This window comes from Capra hircus, chromosome 27, assembly GCF_001704415.2.
Source record: "Capra hircus breed San Clemente chromosome 27, ASM170441v1, whole genome shotgun sequence".
NCBI classification, from domain to species: Eukaryota; Metazoa; Chordata; class Mammalia; order Artiodactyla; family Bovidae; genus Capra; species Capra hircus.
Window position 1 is genome coordinate 9,164,590 of NC_030834.1, and position 22,412 is coordinate 9,187,001.

Genomic DNA, 22,412 nt, shown 5'->3' on the forward strand with positions numbered 1-22,412 from the left:
GTGAGCCTTAATGCCCCCCCCCACCCCCGTTTCAGAGGCATTTTCACTTTTGCCTCTGTCACACGTGGGTAATATGTAGCTGCATTTTATCCAGACACTACAGTTTTCTTAATAAACAGAAATATTGTGTTCACTTCAAAATCTGTGTAGAACTTGGGCACAGAAAATGTATACAAGCAACTTTTCCTTTTCTTCAGAATTTTGTTTCTATCAGGGATCTGATTATTTTTAATGCATATCCCTTGCTGGCAGGAGTTGGTAAAGTGGCTATTGTCAATATGATTGCTGTTGGGAATTCTGGTTACTTATAGATGATTGTTCCTATCCTCAAGCAGTGCTTCCAAATCATTAGATATTAAGCAAAGATTTTTCTCTGCAATATTAAAAATGCCCGAACATGCTATCAGGCTTTTCCTTTCCTGACTGTCTAACTGAAGCACTCCTTGTTTTTAAATTAAACAAGAACATCTACAATAATGTTCCTGTTTCATAATCTTTCAAATATCTGAGAAAATATGAATTAGACTAAATAAAATATTTGTACATTATATGAGATGCACAAAGATGTGCAAAAATTGTGCACACTAATCCTTTAATTGGAAAGAAAAGGTCATAAATCATCTAAGTTTCTGAGTCCTTGCATATCACAGAATCTGAGCTCCTATAGTTATGTTGCTTGGCATTTATTTGATTGTTCCCAGAAGACTAATTGCCAAAACATTTCGAATAAAAATTATGATGTTCATTTCCTGGCGATAACTTGGTCTGTGAAAATATGAAGTAACAGAATATATACATGAACAGAAACATTAAGAACAACAGGTCTGGCAACCAAGGGACTGATTCTTTGCTGCCATCCCCCCACCATATGCCTCCACTTGCCTTTAAAAAACACAAAAAAACTCTTCGTATGAAAAACAAGAGGAAATTCTTCAAAGACAAAGTGACTTAATTAATTTGAAGATTAAAGATTTCATTGCCAAGGTAAAAAGTGACAGTACAAAGTCAAATTCTTGACAAGGTCCATAAATACTTATTACTTAGATTCCATGAAAAAATCTGAAAATTCTACTGGCGTAAATTCGTTTTAACTTGACAGTGCCCCTAGCCAAAGATCTTTGGCTTTGTTCACTTTATTATTTCCTTTTTGCAAAATGGAGGTTTAAGGTTTTTTTTTTTTTAAAGTAGGCATTAAGTTCCTATAGGGTTTCTTAGTTTTAGGCAGAATTTCTCAGAACTTCACATCTGCACCACTGAAGGTTTATGGGAAGAGCTTAGGATACAGCACAGAAGAGCCCTATCCTTTATTTGATCACATAATTCTGTTCACTCATTTTGGAACAGTATATATGTGTACCACTGTACTCCTAACTATCCTTGAACTTGGGAGGTCTTAAGCTATATTTTGGAGAGGGCAATGGCACCCCACTCCAGTACTCTTGCCTGGAAAATCCCATGGACGGAAGAGCCTGGTGGGCTGTAGTCCATGGGTTTGCTAAGAGTCGGACACGACTGAGCGACTTCACTCTCACTTTTCACTTTCATGCATTGGGGAAGGAAATGGCAACCCACTCCAGTGTTCTTGCCTGGAGAATCCCAGGGACAGGGGAGCCTGGTGGGCTGCCGTCTATGGGGTCACACAGAGTCGGACACGACTGAAGTCACTCAGGCAAGCTATATTTTGGCATTCACGATTCATGGCAGATAAGATGGTGCTCAGACATTTGCTGTTCTCTATAGGTTTCCAAGTTTTGTGGTGTGCAGAAAACGACTATAAAACCAAAACTCTGTGGGAGGAAGAAGAGAGTCTTCACATTTTACACATCTGCAGATTAAAGTTGGTCATTGTGTAATGGTTCATTTATTGATGCTTATCCTCCAGCCAAGGACAAATGATGCGGATCACTTTGACCTATATCAATTAGCATTTATCCCATTAAGAAGTGATTTGCAAGCCTGTTGGGTTCATTTTAACTGCTAAATGAAAGACAAGCACATTCTTCATCCAGTTTCTTGGAACTTTGTACAGAGAAGTCTAGTCAGTAAAATCGTAAATGAATACACACTATCATTTATGCTTTACAAGGTTCCAGAAAACTTTGAAAAGTGGAAACTTTCTAAAAGTGAATGTTTATCAGATTAAAGAAGTTTAAAGAATTCAGGAGAAAAATGTTACAATACTTGAAAGTGTTTTCTAGTTTTAATCATTCTCAGGCAGCTCAGATGGTAAAGAATCTGCTTGCAATGCAGGAGACTTGGGTTCAATCCCTGTGTCAGACAGATCCCCTGGGGAAGGGAATGGAAACTCCCTCCAGTATTCTTGCCTGGGAAATCCCAAGGAGAGGGGCCTGGAAGGCTACAGTCCATGACGTCACAGAGTTGGACACAACTGAGCGATTAACACACACACACACATAGATTTAACATCACACACTGGCAATGCCAATGACATACAGAATAACAAAAGAACGAAGTATGAGGCCCATTCTTTTCATTATGTTTCTCTGAAGTTTTGAAAGCAATTCCTTTCATTTCCCTGGGAATTCCTGATCCAGAGAGGAAAGCTCACTGGAATCAAGAATAGTTGTCTCTAGGCAAAAGTCCTAGAACCAAACATCCTGGAAGGTGAAGTCAAGTGGGCCTTGGAAGCATCAGTATGAACAAAGCTAGTAGAGGTGATGGAGTTCAGTTGAGCTGTTTCAAATCCTAAAAGATGATCCTGTGAAAGTGCTGCACTTAATACGCCAGTAAATTTGGAAAACTCAGCAGTGGCCACAGGACTGGAAAAGGTCCGTTTTCATTTCAATCTTAAAGAAAGGCAATGCCAAAGAATGTTCAAACTACCACACAACTGCACTCATCTCACACGCTAGCAAAGTAATGCTCAAAATCTCCAAGCCAGGCTGCAACAGTACGTGAACCGTGAATTCCCAGATGTTCAAGCTGGATTTAGAAAAGGCAGAGGAACCAGAGGTCAAATTGCCAACATCCATTGGATCATCGAAAAACCAAGAGTTCCAGAAAAATGTCTACTGCTTTACTGACTATGCCAAAGCCTTTGATTGTGTGGATCACAACAAATTGTGGAAAATTCTTAAAGAGATGGGAATATCAGACCACCTGACCTGCCTCCTGAGAAATCTGTACGCAGGTCAAGAAGTAACAGAATTGGACATGAAACAACAGTCTGATTCCAAATTGGGAAAGGAGTATGTCAAGGCTTTATATTGTCACCCTGCTTATTTAACTTACATGCAGAGTACCTCATGAGAAATGCTGGGTTGGATGAAGCACAAGCTGGAATCAAGATTGCTGGGAGAAATATCAATAACCTTAGATACACAGATGACACCACCCTTATGGCAGAAAGTGAAGAAGAACTAAAAAGCCTCTTGATGAAAGTGAAAGAGGAGAGAGAAAAAGGTGGCTTAAAGCTCAACGTTCAGAAAACTAAGATCATGGCATCTGGTCCCATCATTTCATGGCAAATAAATGGGGAAACAACGGAAACAGTGAGACTTTATCTTTTGGGGCTCCATAATCGCTGCAGATGGTGACTGTAGCCATGAAATTAAAATGCTTGCTCCTTGAAAGAAAAGCTATGACCAACATAGACAGCATATTAAAAAGAAGAGACATTACTTTGCCAACGAAGGTCCATCTATAGTCAAAGCTATGGTTTTTCCAGTGGTCATGTATGGATGTGAGTGTTGGACTATAAAGAAAGCTGAGTGCCAAAAAATTGATGCTTTTGAACTGTGGTGTTGGAGAAGACTCTTGAGAGTCCCTTGGACTGCAAGATCAAACCAGTCAATCCTAAAGAGTATCAGTCCTGAATATTCATTGGAAGGACTGATGCTAACGCTGAAATTCCAGTACTTTGGCCACCTGATGTGAAGAACCAACTCTTTGGAAAAGACCCTGATGCTGGGAAAGATTGAAGGCAGGAGGAGAAGGGGACAGCAGAGGACAAGATGGTTGGATGGCATCACCGACTTGAGGGCCATGAGTTTGAGCAAGCTGCTGGAGTTGGTGATGGACAGGCATGGGGTTGCAGAGTCGGACACGACTGAGTGACTGAACTGAGGCAAAAGCCCACCTCTAGTGGAATCTGAGCGCAGACACCGTCTCTCAGGACAAGACTTCTGTAAAGGGGAGTTTGCTGTGCTATGTGCTGTGCTTAGTCGCTCAGGCGTGTCTTATCCTTTGCGACCCCGCGGGCTGCAGCCCACCAGGCCCCTCTGTCCATGGGATTCTCCAGGCAAGAAGACTAGAGTGGGTTGCCATGCCCTCCTCCAGGGGATGTTCCCAACCCAAGGATCGAACCCAGGTCTCCCTCATTGCAGGCGGATCCGTTACTGTCTGAGCCACTAGGGAAGCCTAAGAAATCTGGAGGGGGTAGCCTATCCCTTCTTCAGGGGTCTTCCCGACCCAGGAAGTCTCCCACACATCAGGTGGATTCTACACCAGCTGATCTACCAGGGAGGCCCCAGGGAGTTTACGAGTCACTATTAAGCCAAACGCCTTACTCATCAAGATGTAGTAAAGTAACCGTTAATGACCTCTCCTCTTACATGGCGTGCATTTATGTACAAGGATACGAGTGCTAACTACAGTATATGTAGCAGTGTTGTGGAATGCTGGGTCAGGGATGGATGCGAGGGGAAAGAGAAACCAGCCCTGCTCTCAGGGACCTGAGGGGCTGGGTGGGGTGGCAAGGGCAAGGGGAGGTAAGTATGAAGACCAAACATGGCATGAAGACTCCAACTTCCTTTATGAGACTGAAACGAGCAACAAAGCCTGTGCCACTTGACAAGTGTTGACTTATCTAGGAACCAAGGCCAAATGGAATATGGAAGGAATTTAAGTTGGAATATAGACTCTATTTTATAAGCTGTTACTCTCTGCAAATGCACTTCATAAAAAAACACACACACACACACACACAACAGAGACATCAGATGATCTAAGATTGTCATGATACTGTGATACTTTTCCCCTAATGAAACATTCCAATCTCTTATTTAATTGAATACATTTTGACTACTGGGGACTATTTCTTGGTTTGGAGCCCTGTCCCTAATATATCTTCATTTAAGAGATAAAGCATGTAAAAAGCTGCTGAGTGTGACAAACTGTATGAACGTCAGATGTTTAAAAATACTAAGCTGCACTGAACCAGGGGTTCTCGCAGTATTGTCTATCTGCCAAACGTAATATCGTATCATTTACACTTCATCAAATCACACCAAATATGACACAGAGACAATTTGTTTAAGAAAAGATTTACTAATGTGTTAATATTTCAGCAAAGTTATTGCAACGGCTTGAAAAGGCAGACAGACACACTATTATAGGCTATTATAAAGTAACAAGTTATACAATTAAAATATTACATAGAACTATGGGATTTACTGAATAACTAACAGACTCATAAAAGAAATTAAATCTGAAAGGTTAAATCCAGTATTAGCACCTACAACATCTCTGAAAGTAAAACTTTTAACTGTTTCATTCTCTCCTAATACATGTCTTATCCTTCTCCCAAAAACAGTGCTCTCAAACCCCAAAGGTGAAGGGTCTGGAAGTCCCAATGCTAAGAACATACAGCCAAAAAAAGAACTCCAAACAGTGACTCAGGACTTTGACAGTTTTAGCTGGAAATCACTTATCTTACTGAACTTGAACCAATCATACATGTTTCTGTGCGCGGAATACTGTATATGATAAAGTCTATGAACCATAAGGACTGCCAGCAGGGAGAGTTAAAAATTAGCAATATACAGTATTATTCCTATCAAATTTTTTCTCTTAAGTTACATTTATAACAAAACTATAATTAAAATATTTATTACACTTGCTCGTTACACATTCAGGGACACAGCAGGGACATTTGAGTTTGATGGTTTAGCATCCACTTTATTGTGCTTACTCATTCTTATAAGAACAAGCGACACAGACCACGTCTTCCCAATGCTCGAGGTGATGTGGTACCAACAGAATTCTAAAAAACCCAAACCTGGAAAATGCATTAAATACTGCTTTAATTAGGAAACTGATATAATAAAACAAGAAAAATAATACATTATTTTTCCAATGAGCTTCAGTTTGGGGAATTAAACAGCAGAACTAGATCTTTAAGCTTTGAGTCACAGCAAAACTGGTAGTTCTCTGAAATCTGGGAGATGCGTTAGCAAAACCAGACACAGCCCACCCTTCACCAAAATCCTGGAGAAAAGCATTTCATGAATTTGGGGGGAGTAAGACTGAACACTGGCTAGGATACAACGTGCTGAAGCCCAAGGAATGATGAGAACCACTGGTACTGGCAGCAGGTGAGAAATAAACTGTGTTGGGCTGACCAACTGCATATTTTTTTAATGGCTTTGAATGAACAAAGTGAAACGCTTCACGGCATTTTCTCTGAAACTGATCAAAATATTGCAGAGTCCTACACGATTTGGAGACACAAAGTGGATGCTGAGCGACTAGAGGTCACTCCAGGTGCGGAATTTTAGAAAGTCAGTCCTTGGAGTGAATGGCACCGTGGCTCTGGCAGCAGATACGAAGGAATGATGCTCTGGAGAGGAGGTAGGGGGACGCTCTGCGGTCGGCCGGTGGACAGGTGAGGGTCCCAGCTGGACGTGGGATCTGTAGTTAGAGTGAGAAGCAAAGGCTTAGAAAGCAACACCGACTGACCTCCCAAGAGCAGCTGCTGTGACCTCCCCACGTGTGGGCTACACTCCATTAACCCAGGCTCCGGCTACTGAGATGCCCAGATCTGTCTCATCTGCCGAAGGGGGTCCATGGTTCGAGGGTCCAGAGATCCAAGCCTGTACGTTTGCATCTCTGACCGACCACGTCTCGAGAGGCAGCACAGAACAGGGGTGCGCGGCCAATCCAGGCCTGGCTGCCTCCTGCCGACCTGCCGGTTTGGGGCCCTGGACAAATAACTGAAATTCTCCGGGCCTCAGTCCCTTCTTCTGAAAAACAGGGACACCGCCACAGACCTCAGAGGGTGCTGTGAATGATGCGGGCACGCAGGAGGTGCCCACAAGCGCTGGGTGTTTTTATTATCACTTATTTATCGTGATAGGTTAGTGCTACATTCTGTTTTTTAAGAAGACGATCTTAATCTGAAGAGAGAAAACAACCATCAGTTTGTTGAATAATAAAGGTATCAAAAAAATTAAAACTTTTTTAAAAGGAGCAAGATGTAACACTTTTTAAAAAATAAAGGCCACCTCCATGATTTGTGTGCTCTTAAGTCATTAATTTTAATTCCCATACAATGCATCAAGCTGCAGACACCACGTACGCTTAAGAAAAATGACAGAACTGAATTCATTATTCTTCAAGAGTTTTCCCCTTTCCTCTAAGACCTCAGCCCACACAGAATCCCAGGTCTGAGGAACACATAGCTCTGAAAACTAAATTACACTGAACGAAAATATTTGCATTCATGAAATTACCACAAGTTCCTAATGTAAATCTCATTTCAAAACTTCGCTGTTGTTGAATATTGATAGATTCCTCTCTGGTGTGCAATTGCTCCAAGTCCCGCGCCACCTCAGGAAAGCAGTGCGTTAGAGCAACAGGAGCTGCAAAGTGTGTCATGACAAACGGCTTGTGCCAAGGCAGCGCAGCTGCAACTGATCAAACCAACGCGTCCCAGCGGCCCGCCACAAAAACCACACTTCAGGCTCCTGGCTGCTCGTCTGAGAAGTACCAGTTTTCAAAGTGCGTGTGAGAAAGTGTGTGAACAGGTAACACTACGTGCTCCAAGACAAAGTCTCAGTAACGAATAAAACACACGGCAGAGGGTGTCATTATTTAGGTCTGTGTCTTGTAAGAACTCAGGGGACACATTCCCTAGCGCTCAGAGAGGACAGCTATGTATTAATAGCATTCAACAAATGGTACAGACAAGATGTTATTTTTAAAAGGTACTGGAAAAGAAATGAAGGGGAAAAGCATTTAGAATAATGCGATGGACTCTTTTTTCTCCACATCTCTGCTGCTGCATGTACTTATAGGAAGTATGGTGAAAAGACAAGGCTTTATGGTCAACCAGACTCGGGTTCGTAACCCCGGACTATTAGCTGTGTGACCTGGAGATTATCACTTAATCTCTTCCTATCTTGGTTTGCTTATCTGTAAAGTGGGGGGAATACTGGTCAGGATTCTTGTGAGAACTGGAAACACTGTCTGTGTAACACCTAGCACACAGCCATGCCCTCAGAACAGCAGCAAATATCATGGCTATTGCCCTGGGGAGGAGGCTGTCTGCTCTGGCTGAATCTGTTCCTGAGCGGCCTCCTGCGAGTCAGGGACAGCTGCCTGCGGACGCGGTCAGGAAAGCTCAGCGGTAGAATTACTACTGGGAGGTGGAGTGCAGGATGGAAACGGGCAGAAATCGACCATTTTTTTTGGTCACTTAGAAGGTACGCTGGCTTCTAGGTGATTCTTCCTCCACATTCCCACCAGCATTCAGCAATTTGTTGCTCAGTTGTTCAGCGTCATTATGTGGATACGTGAGAACATGAACATTCTAAAGCGCGTGAACATTTATGTATGGTTCTACCCACTAGAGGTAAGGTTTCATTTAAAGGGCTACGAAGCCACTTAAATACATGAAATATTTAGACTCTCCCTATTCTGAAACATTTCTTTGGTTATTAAAGCCATCTGTCATGGCTTTAATGACAGGGAAATCTGTCAGGGGAAAAAATGTCAGGGAAATTTCTGACCTGATTTTTATGTGTAAGACCCATCTATTAAAATGTCCAGGATAGTTTTAAAATATTAAAATAAGACCCCCCCCAACCCCCCAAAACAAAGTAATAACAAAACGAGGCTGAAAACAACAAAGGGGGAAGAAAAAATATCAGGGTTAAACTATCACTTGGGTTAACAGAATTTGGGTTAATGACACATTTTAAATATCAAGTCAGTACAGAGAGTATGCCAGTATTTATGATGCAGATGAGAAAATTTATGCACCCTACAAAATTACAAAAATGGCACATAATCATACAATTTCATATTTACCTTTAATTCTATGGTTTATCTTCCACTGCTCATGCCTCTGTCTTCATAAATGGTAATTTCAATCTAAACAGCATGCCTGTTAAGAAAACACACTGGAAAACAGAACACAGGAAAAGGGTCTACGGAGAGAAGATGGGTATGATCTGTGCGGACTTCTCTTTACTTACTTTAAAAAAAAATTCTTTTGGCTGCACCTTGCGGGATAGCTCAGTTCCCTACACGAGACTGAACCTGCACCCACTGGCTGGAAGCTCGGAGTCTTAACTGTCGGACCGCTAGCAAAGTCCCCCTTGCCTTTACTTATCTTAAATTATTATTTAAGCAATTAAAATTATTATTTGCTTTACTTGTTTCAAAACATTAAAAATTTCTCCTGCTTAAGTTAAACACAGGGTTTGCCACACCCTGCTGAAAAATTCAAGAAATGTCATTGCTTGTGGTATACCACAGAGTTCCTCTCCAAATATTATTTATTTTTTAAAAGAAGAAAAGAATGTGAAACAGGATACTGTATTGCAGAACTAAGGGGGGCTCTTCACTGAGCATCCATAGTGAGGTAATGACGTCAGGGGTGTAAAACACCCTGAAATTGTATGCAAACTTTTTCTTGTGAGAGAGCTCACGACTTCTAAAAGTTTAAGAAACACTGATACAAGCATAATAAAGCCGTTGAAATTATTATCAGCCGGAAGGCCTGGGATTATCTGACCTAGGTTTTAAAAAAAACTTATTTTATCCAGTTATTTTACTTGTTATCAAGCTAAATTATTATTTTTTTGTAATTTTATTTACCAAATTACCAAAATAAACTTCGTGATTTTGTCAACTGCCTCTAAAATATACACAGTTATGTCCAAGGTAATGAAATGATACATCTGGCAGCTGTAACTGATTTCAACGAGTCAGATGAACCCACGGAGCTGCGATTTATTTGGACGACGAGCTCTCCGCGCACCGAGTTCATGCATTTCAAAGGGGCCTTTGGTGTAGCCTCCGCAGCTGAGATGCATGACTCACCCCACTCCATTACTACAAGATGCTGCACAGCCACCAAGACAGCGGCAGCCCCCACACTACACGCTCCAGAGACCAGCACGCCGCCCGGGAAGGAGTCGTGCTGGAAGGAGGGAGTGCCTTCCAGCAGCAGAGCCCAGGGCAGGTTCGAGAACGGAGGGAAATCCTCTCTGGCCAGGGCTGACGGCCGTCATCAAATATTTAGACCTTATGATCTGGACTGAAAAGATACAACTCGCAGTCCTCTCTCGATGGGATCTGTCAGGAGGAGGCCTTGTGGGGCGTAGATCTTCTCATTCTGCTCTTGAATGTATTTGGAGACTTTCTTCAGGACCTGACCAAAGAGAAACAACACAGCTCTCTTACCAACTTCATCAGATTTTCTTTTTGAGTATTCAGCTGAACTTCAAAATATTCAGGCAGTGGAATTAGTTTTCAAAGCAAGAAATAGGTGTTCACGTGGAGGGACAGCTCTGACTCTGTGGCTCATGCCCTGGGTCCCCAACACCCGCCCCCTAACCCCAGTTCTGAGCATGTCCATACAGCCTAAGTCCAAACAGAGATGCAGCCAGATGGTGGCACGAGAGCCACGCCCCTTCCTCCCGCCCGTTCCCTCCATCCTGGATACGGAGAAATTTGGAGGTGACCATACACACGTTACGTGCCTTCCCCTTCCCTACTCAGGAAATGTGCAACATGTGACCTCCTCTGATATCAGGAACAGCTTCTGGCTTTCCCCTGGACACTTAGGAGATGCTTCTCAGGACTTCTCTGCAATCCAGTGGCCAGGACCTCAGGTCACTGCTGAGGGCCCATTTGCATGCCTGATAGGGAAACTAAGATCCTACAAACTGTAAGGCATGCCCCCCACCCTCCACCCCAATAAAGAAAGAAAGAACTGCTTTCTCCACTGTACATTTTCATCAATTTAAAGTCATAATACAAAGCGGGCCTATAATGAAGGGAGTCCAGTACATTTAAAACTGAGAAATCTGTTTCCTTCACCAGGCACGTTTGTGCTGGCTGCCATGGAGGTCTGGTGACCAGTGTTCTCCATCATCTCCTGCCTGCATGGGAGGCTGCTCTGCAGCCTGCTCCTGAGTCCTAGATGGGAACCTCGATTTATAAGTTTAGTATTAAGGTTATAAAAGTCAAAGCAAACACAGACAAAAACCAGATAGGATAAAAAGGAACTTCTGGAAATTGCCAAATCTTGAGCTTTAATAAGGGCAATTCTGAGACAGATAACCTAGAAGAAAATAAATCTTAATAGTGATACACAAAATCAAAGAGTCACATGTTTTATTTCAGATTCAAGGTCATTATAATCCTTTGCTGGCTCTAATCTTCAAAGACGCTTTGATCCAATTCTTTAATTACTGTATGTTTCCTTAAATTCACACTAGCAGAATATGATAAAGTCACAGATAAATGTGATCACAACATAAAGGGAAAAAAAGAACGGTATGAAAATAAAGCTGGAAAGGAAGAAGTCTGATTTAAGTATGGGTCTATAATGTCCCAGAACAAACCAACATATTAGAATGATAAAACGTAGCTGCTTTGGCATAAACTGATTTAGAATTTAAAACTCTATGCTGCTTGTATAATGGATTTTCTCACTGAAGGACAATAAACAGTCTATTCAGGTTACATCTCTGGGGAATAATAAAATCTCATGTTTTACGTTTTTTAAAAAAGAGCATGATATTATTAAAAGAGTCATCTGCAGGGTTATGAAGTAATGTAAGAATACTATTTCTAAAGAAAAGACTTTTTCACCTTATTACCTAAAGTACATATGTCATTCTCCTATTTTCAACTCTCAAAGAATTTGAGCAGTGCCTGGTCTTTATGAGCAAAAAAAAAAATCTCAGTCACTCTCTTTCCACCAGCATTTGTCAATCACGCTGCTGCTGCTGCTAAGTCACTGTGCGACCCCACAGACAGCAGCCCACCAGGCTCCCCATCCCTGGGATTCTCCAGGCAAGAACACTGTCAATCATGCTAAAAAGAGGGGAAGCAAGTCACTCATGATGGTGCCCAATTCAGGATTCTCCCTCTTCGCTCCAATTTCCTTCTGTGCTCACCTGCCAGAGTTCGAAACCGGACAGCCAGGCTCCCCTCACCCTGTCCATTTATACTGGGCAGACACTGAGAAACCAGCCTGCATGGCTGGTTTCAAAGAAAGGATTCCTTCACATAGCTCTCCTCCCCTCCTCGAGTGCAGGTTATTAGCAAAGACACAGCCATGCTTTATTTGATTCAAGCAGAACTCTGTCGTGCAAGGCTTTTGTTTAAACTTTGGTAACACTCATGGACACTTGGGTTTCAGTTCAGAAAGAAGACAGTCAGTTTTCCTTGGGCGCCAGCTGCAAATCCTCCCACAGCACTGCAGTGAAGGCGGCACCGTGCTAACCCAGATGTGTTGTTAGCCACAGACAGCTCACGGACGTGAGTCAACTCGTACCTCACTCCTGCCAGGACAGAGCACCGTTCTCACCCTCAAGGAACTTTGTGTTGACATTTTATTCATACTTCACTATTTTTAGTGAATCGTTGTTAAAACAAACTATAATACCAACAAAATTATCTGTTATCCTCAAACCCGCAATAAAAACCTCAGTTTGTATAGTATTCACAAAGTTAAACACTCAGACCTCAGGAAAGGCTATTGTCCTCTTTGAGAATAAGCCTCTCAAAGCCCTTGAGGAAAGATAACCGAAGTGGGGTTGAGTGAGAGGCCCAGGGGCTTAGTGTTTCCAGAAAGATCTGAGTTCTCTGACTGCACTCTTTTCACATCACAGCCCATGGGCAGCAGGGATGTCTCTGGTGGACAAACACAGCAACTGCTCCTGAAAGAAGAACGTTCCACAGGCCCATTTGTTCCCTGATTATAATGGGCAGCAACGGAGGGGAATAACACTGAAGCCTTTATCTTCATTGTAAATCAATAAATAGCACATTATAGAAAAAAAAAAAAAAGCACGATTGTTCTAGTGGGTTTTAAAAGGCCTATTTACAATCTCAAAAAATTTAACCCACAGGACAAAGTGTAAGTGTCACTACGTTTGGCTTACTGTTTGTAGACTGCAAGTTTTAGTGTTTAAAACAATAAAGACTAAATGACTCAATTTTGTCCCTTCATAAAGGAGAAAATAATAGCATAGGCATTCCTAAGGGGCAAACTGGAGAAAGGGAGTGGCTGAGCGCTCTAACATTTTTATCATCTTATCAAAAATACAAATACACATTTACAATGTTTCCTTTTAAAAGTACATGGAGATTATATCTTTATTATGACCATTCCAGATATGTACTTTGCATGATCTAGTTAATTCATGTCCAAATTTCTTATATAAAATCACATTTATAAAATGTGCCATAAATTTGGGTTTCTTGACTAATTTTATTGGGTCTTTACTTGCTTTATAATACTTACTCTGTAAAAGAGACTTTAATTAGACTTGTAAAGTAATACCTTATATGTTATTTATGAACTCAAGTCCATTATTTTCTGATGTTGAGAAGTGCCTTCTGAAATTAATAATCAAAAACTAATCAAAAAAGATTTTAATTAAGAGTTGCTAAATGTTTTAGTAGGTAAAGAAACCAGCAAATGCTAAAAAAAGATTACTTATACACTTATACACTCAAGGTAAAAAAAAAAACCTGTACATGTAAGTGCACACATATCTGATTAAAACATATATATATATATATACACACACACTAACTCGATTTTTAAGTCTATCTTAAGAAAACTATTTAGCACCTGCCATATGTAAGGCAATTTATTAATTCAAAGATCCATTATATTTCTCTTTTGGATTTACCTTTTTTGTTTTTTCAAACAAATGTGTCCTAATTACTGATATACAGCAAAGTGCTTCAGTTGCACATGTACCTACGTTCTCTTTCATATTCTGTTCCAGGATGGTTTCTTTCCTATGTCTCCTCATCTGCATCTGCTAACACCCATCCCCACTCCTTGGTAACTACCAATCTAAGACCCGCTTACAACTGAGAACTCAGATCTGGAGAGATGAACTTGTCCATGACTCATAACTAGGAAATGACCTGGCTGGCACCCAGTGATCAGTCTCTCTATAACTGATGCCAGAGGCAGGTATCTGTATCTATTTTAGCAAAGACACATGAAAAAATAAGTTAATTAAAATTTCATCAACAAATTTAAAAACTACAGTGAAATAACAATTCAAGCATGCAATATTCCATGAGGCGTGAATAAAACACTCTGGAGGACATATTTCTGCCTTAAATTGGCTATATTGCACGTCTTCTACGGCCACGTGGCATGAGCATCTTACCTGCACAGGCCCAGCCCTCCCCGCCCACCCCCTCCTGTGGTCAGTGGCTCCCTAGCGTGCCTCCTCCTCCACCACCTCGTCCCTTGAATCCATTCACCTCCACTCACCTCCTGCCGTCCCTGCCGCTCCCTCCCCGCCCAGGCTCTCCTCCTCTCCTGCCTGGACTTCTGCGAAGCGTCTTACTTGCACTTTTATACCTTTCTTCCCCAGAGCCAAGAAATCTGTTTAAAATGAAAATCGGATCCTGCCACTCTCCTGCTTGAAAAGCTTCAGTGATCCTCCCCTGCATGGAAATAAAATCTAAGCCTCTCTCCACGGAGCACACACTCCATGGGGCAGAACGCAGGTCCCCTCACCTCTCCTGTCACCTCTGCCCTCTCCTCCTCTGCACAGGGGACCCACGCTCTGCACATCCTCCTCCAACCTTCTGAAAGGCCCCAGGCTCCCCATCTTTCACGTGGCAGCTGAACGCTAGCACCCCAGAGGCCCTTTCTGACCACCCCATCTAAATTAGTCTCTCTGGTTCTGGTCTATCCTCGGGAAGTTTGGTTTTTTCTAAGGCATTTATCACAACTTACAATTCTGTGGGTTTTGTTCCTTAGTATCAGTTTTTACCAGACTTATAAACTCCACAACGTCAGTAACCACGTCTACCCATTCAGTTATATCCTCTGCACAGTGCTTAGCACATAGTAGGTGTTCAATAAATATTAATCGAATGGATTCCGTGTCCCTTCACTCACGAAATGTATCACTAAAGAGGAGCTGCTAAGACAGAACAGACTGAAAGTGGATACGGATCCTCTGTGACTTCTGATGCCGAACATTAAGCAGGAAAGAAAGTGTGTGACGTGGAGAAGGGCATAAACTGCCTGTGTAGCTCTTTAAATGCTTACCAGGGGATTCACACCAGGATGGTAAGGAAGAACACGGTGGCACGTTCAGCCAACGGCTCAAAATGCTGGAGCCACACCTGTGTCCGCTCTCCACCACATGGAGTACAAGACAGCCACCAGGAGACTTTGGCCAGTGGGGTGCCTCCTATGCCCAAGGCCTCGTGCTAGGCATCAAGAGGGACACACTGTCCTTGATCACAAGAAAAACACATACTTGATGGGCAAGTAAGACAGGAATATAAATGCTACATTCCTCAGCAAAGAGCGCTTAAGTACCAGAAAACAGATTCCAGTAAAGCGCTGTGGGGACAGAGGGAGAGAAGGAATCCAATCAGAAGAGAGGGTGAAAAGTCAGCTGAGAGCAGGACTGAAGGACTGAGGCCATTCGGACATGGAAAGGGCATCTCAGGGGGAGGAAGGCTTCTCAAAGGGTGCACCTGGCTAAAAGATAAAGTGAGGACGGGGGAGACAGGGCTGGGGGAGGCGAGCTGGGGGAGGGCTTGCGACAGCCCCTCACGCTGCAGGAGAGGCATGGCTGTGTTTCACGACACAGCAGCTGTTTGGAAATGGAAGAGAAAGGCAGGAAAGAGCCTCTGTGGCTGTGGTGTTGGTCTAGGAGAGACGTCACAAGGGCATAAATCAGGGGGAGGCAGAGGGTGTCATAAAGTTAATGAATGGGGAATTGGAAGATAGCTCGGTCTGACTACTGATACAATTTCGCTCTTCTCGACCCCCACCTGAAGATGCTGGGCGAAAAAGACAGGGTGCCGCTGAGCCAACTGGGGAATGGGAGGCTTGACTTTCGGACCCCTGAGTTGAGGAGCCAGCAGCTTTGGCTCCAGCGGACAGTTCAGAGGGGAGACAAGGACTCAGGTGGGAGGAGGAGACGGAGGGTACAAATTTGGGGAAATAAAAACTCAGCACTCTTCTGCGTGTCTGGTCATAGAGGCAACAATAAAATCTGAATTATTATTATTATAAAAGGCCCTTTAAATTTTATAGCAAGCATCACCATGTAAACATAACCTGTAACAAACCCAACTTTTTTTTTTTTTAATGCTTATAAGAGATTCGGAAAACACGGGCAGGCTAACCTTCTCATAATGAGTTTCCATGCACAAGAAGATGGTGTACGCTGTTAGACAAGCCAGGCAGCCTTCCAGATACGACTGGCCCCCAAGCTTCTCGGCCTCGGCATAAAGGTTATTTAGGGTCCGAACTGTTTCTTCAAATTGCTGCCGATCAATCTGTACAGAGAAAAGAATTTTAAAATCAGTTTTGAAAAAAAAAAAAAAAGATGACCATGTCACTCCTGCTTGCGATCCCTAATTAGGTCACCGTCTTGTCAACATTTTATCTGTTGGCAAACAAATTTTTAGGTGATTCAAACTGGATCTAAGTTGCTGAAACTGGTCAGTGCTTGTTTCGTTTCATCTTTCTTTTGGACACTGTGTTATGTCCAGGCTGAAAAGGGTGTCGCCCGATCCTCTGTGCTGAATCACAAGTAACTTAATTAAAGAATACAGTCCTTCCAGCCCCGCATTCTCCCACACTTCCATTTACAGAGCTCGTACCTTCGGGTATCACCACAGGCAGGCCTTGGAGAGAGATGAGTAAGACACTGACTTGTCCTCACGGCATTCACAGTCATGAGTGTAACAGACACGTAACAGTGAAAACACAAGAAGCCGACTGAACAGTGCAACTGAGGCGTGCGTGAAGAGCGTGGGGCGCCCAAGGAGGGGCGGCACGCTGCCTTACCTGGAAAGGGCAGGCGACCTTAAATCGCGGTCGCTAAATGCCAGCAGCGACTGAGGCCCAAAAGGGGAGTAAGGACTTTGCCTGCAGATCAACAGGGGCAAACTCTGTATGCTTTCCCATCTCTTTTACAGTGACTACTTGGTTACTAAGAGCTCACACTGGACAAGGCAAAATCTCCCACTACCGCGGGGCTCTTCTCACCAGGGACGCCATCACCTAACACGTGCGCTAACACGACCGACGTACCTGCTTTTCTCTAATCACCCGCTTTCACTTTCTTCTTCCAGTATCCCTTTCCTTCCTTCCTTCCTTAACAGTACTTTGTCAATTTCAAATCTCCATGGGAATTTCAAGGCCCAAGCTAGAGCATCTCACCCAATTCTATCATTCTCAGGAGGTAACAAAGCCCAACCTATCTGTCCTTATCCTCAGCCCGCTCTCACACTGTACCCCCCTTATTCCTAAAACCAATACCCACTTACATATTAATTCTTTCCTTTATGAAGGCTTTACACAGCAACAGACTCAGAAAGAAACTCCAAGAACCTTAATATACACTTTGAGACAGAACATTTCCAAATTTCCAAAATTATGCTCCAAGAACATAATTCTTCCTTAACAGATTATCAACCTTAAGCTATTAAAAAAACCTTTAGGTAAGAGGCAGCTGCCTTGTCCTTCACGTGGAAAATGGTGAAGATTCAATGAGCCAAAGGCATGAAAACCTTAAAGTGGCAGTGACTCAACCTGCCTTTTAAGAGGAGCTACTTTAAATTTCCCAGAACAGCAGTGTTTCTAAAGGGGGCTGGGAAAGTGGGGACAGAGCTGGGAGCCAGGGCCCCCACTTGAAGATGTGCTGTGTCACTAACGGTAACCTGGGCAACCTGTCACCATTCCCAGAACACACTTAGAGGAGACCTGCTCAGTGAACAAGTGTTGATGGTAAATTGTTATCTCTACCTGGTTCTGTCAAAGTTAAGGTCTTCTGTTTATTCATCAGTAAAACCATGAAAGTCCAAATAATTACAAACACTCGCACTTGGATTTATCTACAGTGTTATGATCTGAAAAAGAAACTTCTCTGAATTATTTATGTTTCTTTGGATAGAATGATTAAAAACTAGGTGTTCCAACCCAGAAACTTTTTTTTTTTTTTTTTTAGCCACACCAGGTGGTCTATGTGATCTCAGTTTCCGGACCAGGGACTGAACCTGCGTCCCCTGCCTTGGAAGTGCTGAGTCTTAACCACCAGACTGCCAGGAAGTCCCCAACCCAGAAATATTTGATTTCTTTCCGATTTGGAATTACAGATCCTACCAGAAACACTAATTCTTAAAAGTTATTCCACGACTGCAATGCTTTACAGGATGGAAGCAAGTCATAGACCATTAAAAACATTTTTTTTAAATCCAAAGTGAAGATAAAAAAAAATAGTTTAATTAAAAAACAAAAAAGATGGGAGCTCCTTGGCAGTCCAGTGGTTAGGTTTTGGCACTTTCACTGCCGAGGGCCCCAGTTCAATCCCTGGTCAGGGAACTAAGATCCTGCATGCCATGCAGCATAGCCAAAAAAAAGAATATCTTAGAAAGGTTTAAAAAAAGCATGACAGGCAGCAGTAAAGGCAAGGACACACAAAACTAAGGGCTCTGCAGGGCCACCGCCGGCCTAGCTTTCACGCCCTGCAGGCTTTATGAAGCACGGCTGTCAGCGAGCCCCTCTGGGTGCCTGGACACCGACACAGCAGCTATCCTGACATCTGGAGGTTTGTCAAGTTAGAGCTATTTGGACCAATAAACAGTGGAGGTCTAAATGGAAATAGGAGTCAGGCTCATCTCCCAGAATTTTTGTTTCATGTTGAACTACCTGCCGAAAGCATCAGGCTGAAGCTTATCAAAGGTAATGAGTCAAAGGTAATTTCTACTGACCGGCTGTAGAGACACAGTTTTAAAGGGATGCAGGGAACAAATGCCTCAATTATAGCTCACTCAATTCTCTTTCTGCCCACACCAAGGGTTCCTAAGATGTCCGTATGCTGGCTAAAGTTAAGAATCAAGCTTTAAAGAAATGTCCTGGCGACAAAGAGCTTACACATCAAAGTATTATGTTCTCAGAGGCAGTGAGAAAGTAAACTTGTTAACACACAGAACTTGTTCTTACTCCCAAATTAAAGGGTACAAATGTGTGTGTGTTTAATGCTTTAAAGTCATACAAAACAGCTGGATGTTTATTTCTCCCTCTATTACATTGCCAAGTACGACGTTCTCACAAAGGGAAACTCAGCCTCAGTGGCAGCGCAATCAGTACAATTTCTAGGGTAAGCGGTAGAGAAACAAAGTAAGAAACCTTTCAATTTTCCATCAAACAAAGCAAGGGAAAACTTAAACCTGTAATTTAAATTTAATCTCAACACACTTAAAAAAAAAAATCAAAGCTTTCCCAGTTTCAAGTATAAGCTAGTGTTTTAACACACACATTTAAAAAGAAAAAAAAAAAAAAAAACTTCAAGGGTAGCTCAGCTGATAAAGAATCTGCCTGTAATGCAGGAGATCTCGGTTCAATTCCTGGATCGGGAAGATCCCTTGGAAAAGGGATAGGCTACCCACTCCAGTATTCTTGGGATTCCCTAGTGGCTCAGATGAATCTGCCTGCAATGTAGGAGACCTGGGTTCGATCCCTGGGTTGGAAAGAGTCTCTGGAGAAGCAAATGGTAACCCACGCCAGTGTTCTTGCCTGGAGAATCCCCATGGACAGAGGAGCCTGGCAGGTTATAGTCCATGGGGTCGCAAAGAGTCTGACTGAGCGACTAAGCACACACACACATAGTACTCAGAATCACAAGTGGTGCTGGGCTACACAAAGTCAGAGAAACGAAAGGACTCCAGGATTTGCCAAGAGCAACTTCCTATAGCCATCCATGGAGTACTGTAACTGCACCGTTTCTGTATTCAGACTATAAAATAAAGGTTCCACCACACACAGAGTTGAAGGCTCATGTCTGATTCTGCATAAATAGACTTGGCTCAATTATGAGCTGGAAGTTTGACTTTTAAATCCTTTAAACAAAGCATCAAGTGACATCCAAATAAGTGTGGGGCAAAAGAGCTGTTTACATTCTGATCCAAAAGCACATAAACAGTATTAAGTCAGAGTTCCCCTAAGAGACTTAAAAGTGAAACATTTGATCTATTTCATATAAGTACTAAAAAAGCCTGTTAACTGTAATGCTAAATTATTTTAAAAACCACATTCAGTAGCTCTAGCCAACAGGCAACTTGCTCAATTTCTATCTTCTCAAACCACCATGGAGGTGTCTATCTAGTGTCAGACTGAGTTATCTCGTAACGTGGCGACAACAAACTGCAACAATTACAGGACATTTCACAAACAAACTAATCTAGGAATCATCTTTATAAGGTGTGCTGGGGCCTTAATTTGCATTTAAAGAAACATACTTGGGCCACTAACCTGCTGAGGGTTCGAAATCAAGCCAAAGCGCACTGTCATTGATCTTTGTTGATTCTTCCGCCTTGGCAATCAGGTAGAACGACCTACCACCCCACGAGCTAATTTTAAATGACTGCTGCACATCGCTCCAGTACATACTCATCGACACCTACCTACTCCACGGCCAGCACTTCACAGCTCCACACCCATGCCCAATCACCCCTGACTCCCTCACCCTCTTGTCAAAGAGAAAAGAACCGCAAAACCTGCTCCCATCTAACCAGAAGCTGACCTCTGAGCAGGAAACAGGTTCACCTTACAAACCTCAAGACCAGTCTGTCTTTGGGTGTGTGAACACACTTAGGCACAAGAAAACACATACATAGTCTCACTTCGCTGCACCTTTACAGTAAGATCCAATGACCATTATTATTCTTTTTATTAAGTCTGAAGAAAGGAGAAACACCCCTTCCTGCGCGCAAGACCGCCCAAAGGACCCACATTCTGATGACAGTTCTGGCCCACAGGCCAACAAAAGTCGGCTCCCAGCGATAACAGCATAAGAAACCAGTTGAGGGCCTCGTTCTGAGATTATTTCCCTGTCCAGACCCATGCACTACTCTGTGTTTCTCAAGGTTCGGAGAAGGCCTGTCTGCGGTGCCCAGCACAGCACCGAATAATAAACCAGCACAAGCGGCCGGACGCCCGTCACTCGAATGATGGTGATCTCCTTTGCGTGGTGAGGTTGGAGAATGCAGCTTACACAACACGCCGAGGTGGGTGGCCTGGAGGGTCAGGAATCAAGCGCCTCATCACTGTGGTCACTAACCCGGGGTGGGGTGGGGAGGACGGCAGCGTACCGATTCCGGCCCTGGCCATCGTCAGGTCATCCGGTCCGGCGCTGGGCCTCATTCCTCCTGCTCCCGACGCCGGGTCTTGCTTACCAGACCCCTCCTGGCACAGCCCTGGCCCAGGCCCCTGCTGTGCCCGGCCCCTCCCAGACGCGCACCCTGCCGCCGCCCCGGCCGAGCGCAGGTGCGGGGAGCCCGGCTGCGTACCCGGTTCTCCAGCTCCGCGGGGAACTTGGTCTGGAACTGGCAGCGGGTGCCACTGCTGTAGTCTCGCTGAATGAAGACCTTCCCGGACACCGGCGCCTGCTGCGGCCTCATGGCGAGGACAGGACGGGCCGCGCTGCGGGTTCGGGGGACACCAATCACGGTCATACCCCCGGCCTGGACCCAGGACTCCGGCCCGCCAGCCCCACAGATCCGCCCAGCGCCCAGAGCGGCCCAAGGCCTCCCGGCCCCACTCCCCTTCACCCATGCTGGCACCACAGCCCTTCAGCTCCCTCCCCGGCCCAGGCCCCGCGCCCCCCCACAGCCCGGTTCGGCCCGGGAAACACGAACCCGCCTCCTCTGCCCTCCAGCTGCTGTCGCAACGCCTACGCCTCCACTTACGTCCTGCCGCAAAAGGCCTCTTCCCCGCGCTCCACCTCCCCGCCCCTCTGCTCGAACACTTACCTCAAGTCTAGGGCCCACCCTCTCCTCCGGCCGTAAAGCGATCCTGTCGAGACTGCGCGCTACCTTGCGGGGACGCGCTGTGGGCGGGGCCCGGGCGGACTCCGCCCCCCACCCTGCCCGTAGGAGTCCGGCTGGAAGGAAGAGGCAGGGCGGGGCTGCGGGGCGGGTCCGGGGGCGGGTCCTCAGACCCGGGGGGCGGGGCTGCGGGCCCTTGCAGACTGAGCTCACCAGGGGGTACTTGGCCTAAAGGCTGGGGATTTCTGCCCTGGGTCATTTCCCTGCTGTGTCATTTCCTCTTCTGTCGTGCGGACAGAGTTTCTAATCACTGACTGAAAGGTTTTATTTTCGCTTTTGATTGGAACTCTCAGTTTACACGTGAGAAGCCACTCAACCGT

At 44.1% G+C, this 22,412-nt stretch overlaps 1 protein-coding gene across 2 annotated transcripts; it reads right to left on the reverse strand.

Moving 5' to 3' along the window:
• GOLGA7 (golgin A7) lies at positions 5,270–22,105 on the reverse strand. 2 transcript variants are annotated; one of them, XM_018042032.1, is made up of 6 exons: positions 22,018–22,105; positions 21,556–21,688; positions 16,387–16,539; positions 10,298–10,399; positions 9,052–9,114; positions 5,270–6,651 (listed from the first exon to the last, which is right to left on the reverse strand). In XM_018042032.1, the coding sequence occupies exons 2-5, from the start codon at positions 21,664–21,666 to the stop codon at positions 9,067–9,069; spliced, it is 414 nt and encodes a 137-aa protein (XP_017897521.1). In that variant the 5' UTR covers positions 21,667–21,688; positions 22,018–22,105; the 3' UTR covers positions 5,270–6,651; positions 9,052–9,066. The 2 variants fall into 2 exon arrangements, with proteins under 2 accessions (XP_017897521.1, XP_017897520.1); XM_018042031.1 differs by lacking the exon at positions 22,018–22,105 and adding an exon at positions 21,904–22,007.

Bases quoted from the DNA above. Each gene is read 5' to 3' on its own strand.
- GOLGA7 (XM_018042032.1), bottom strand. From the start codon at position 21,666: ATGAGGCCGCAGCAGGCGCCGGTGTCCGGGAAGGTCTTCATTCAGCGA. The intron at 16,540-21,555 runs GTACGCAGCCGG...TTCTCTGTACAG, and splicing joins CCGCGGAGCTGGAGAACCGG to ATTGATCGGCAGCAATTTGA. The intron at 9,115-10,297 runs GTATCTTTTCAG...CATGCTGTTTAG, and splicing joins TCGAGAGAGGACTGCGAGTT to ATTGAAATTACCATTTATGA.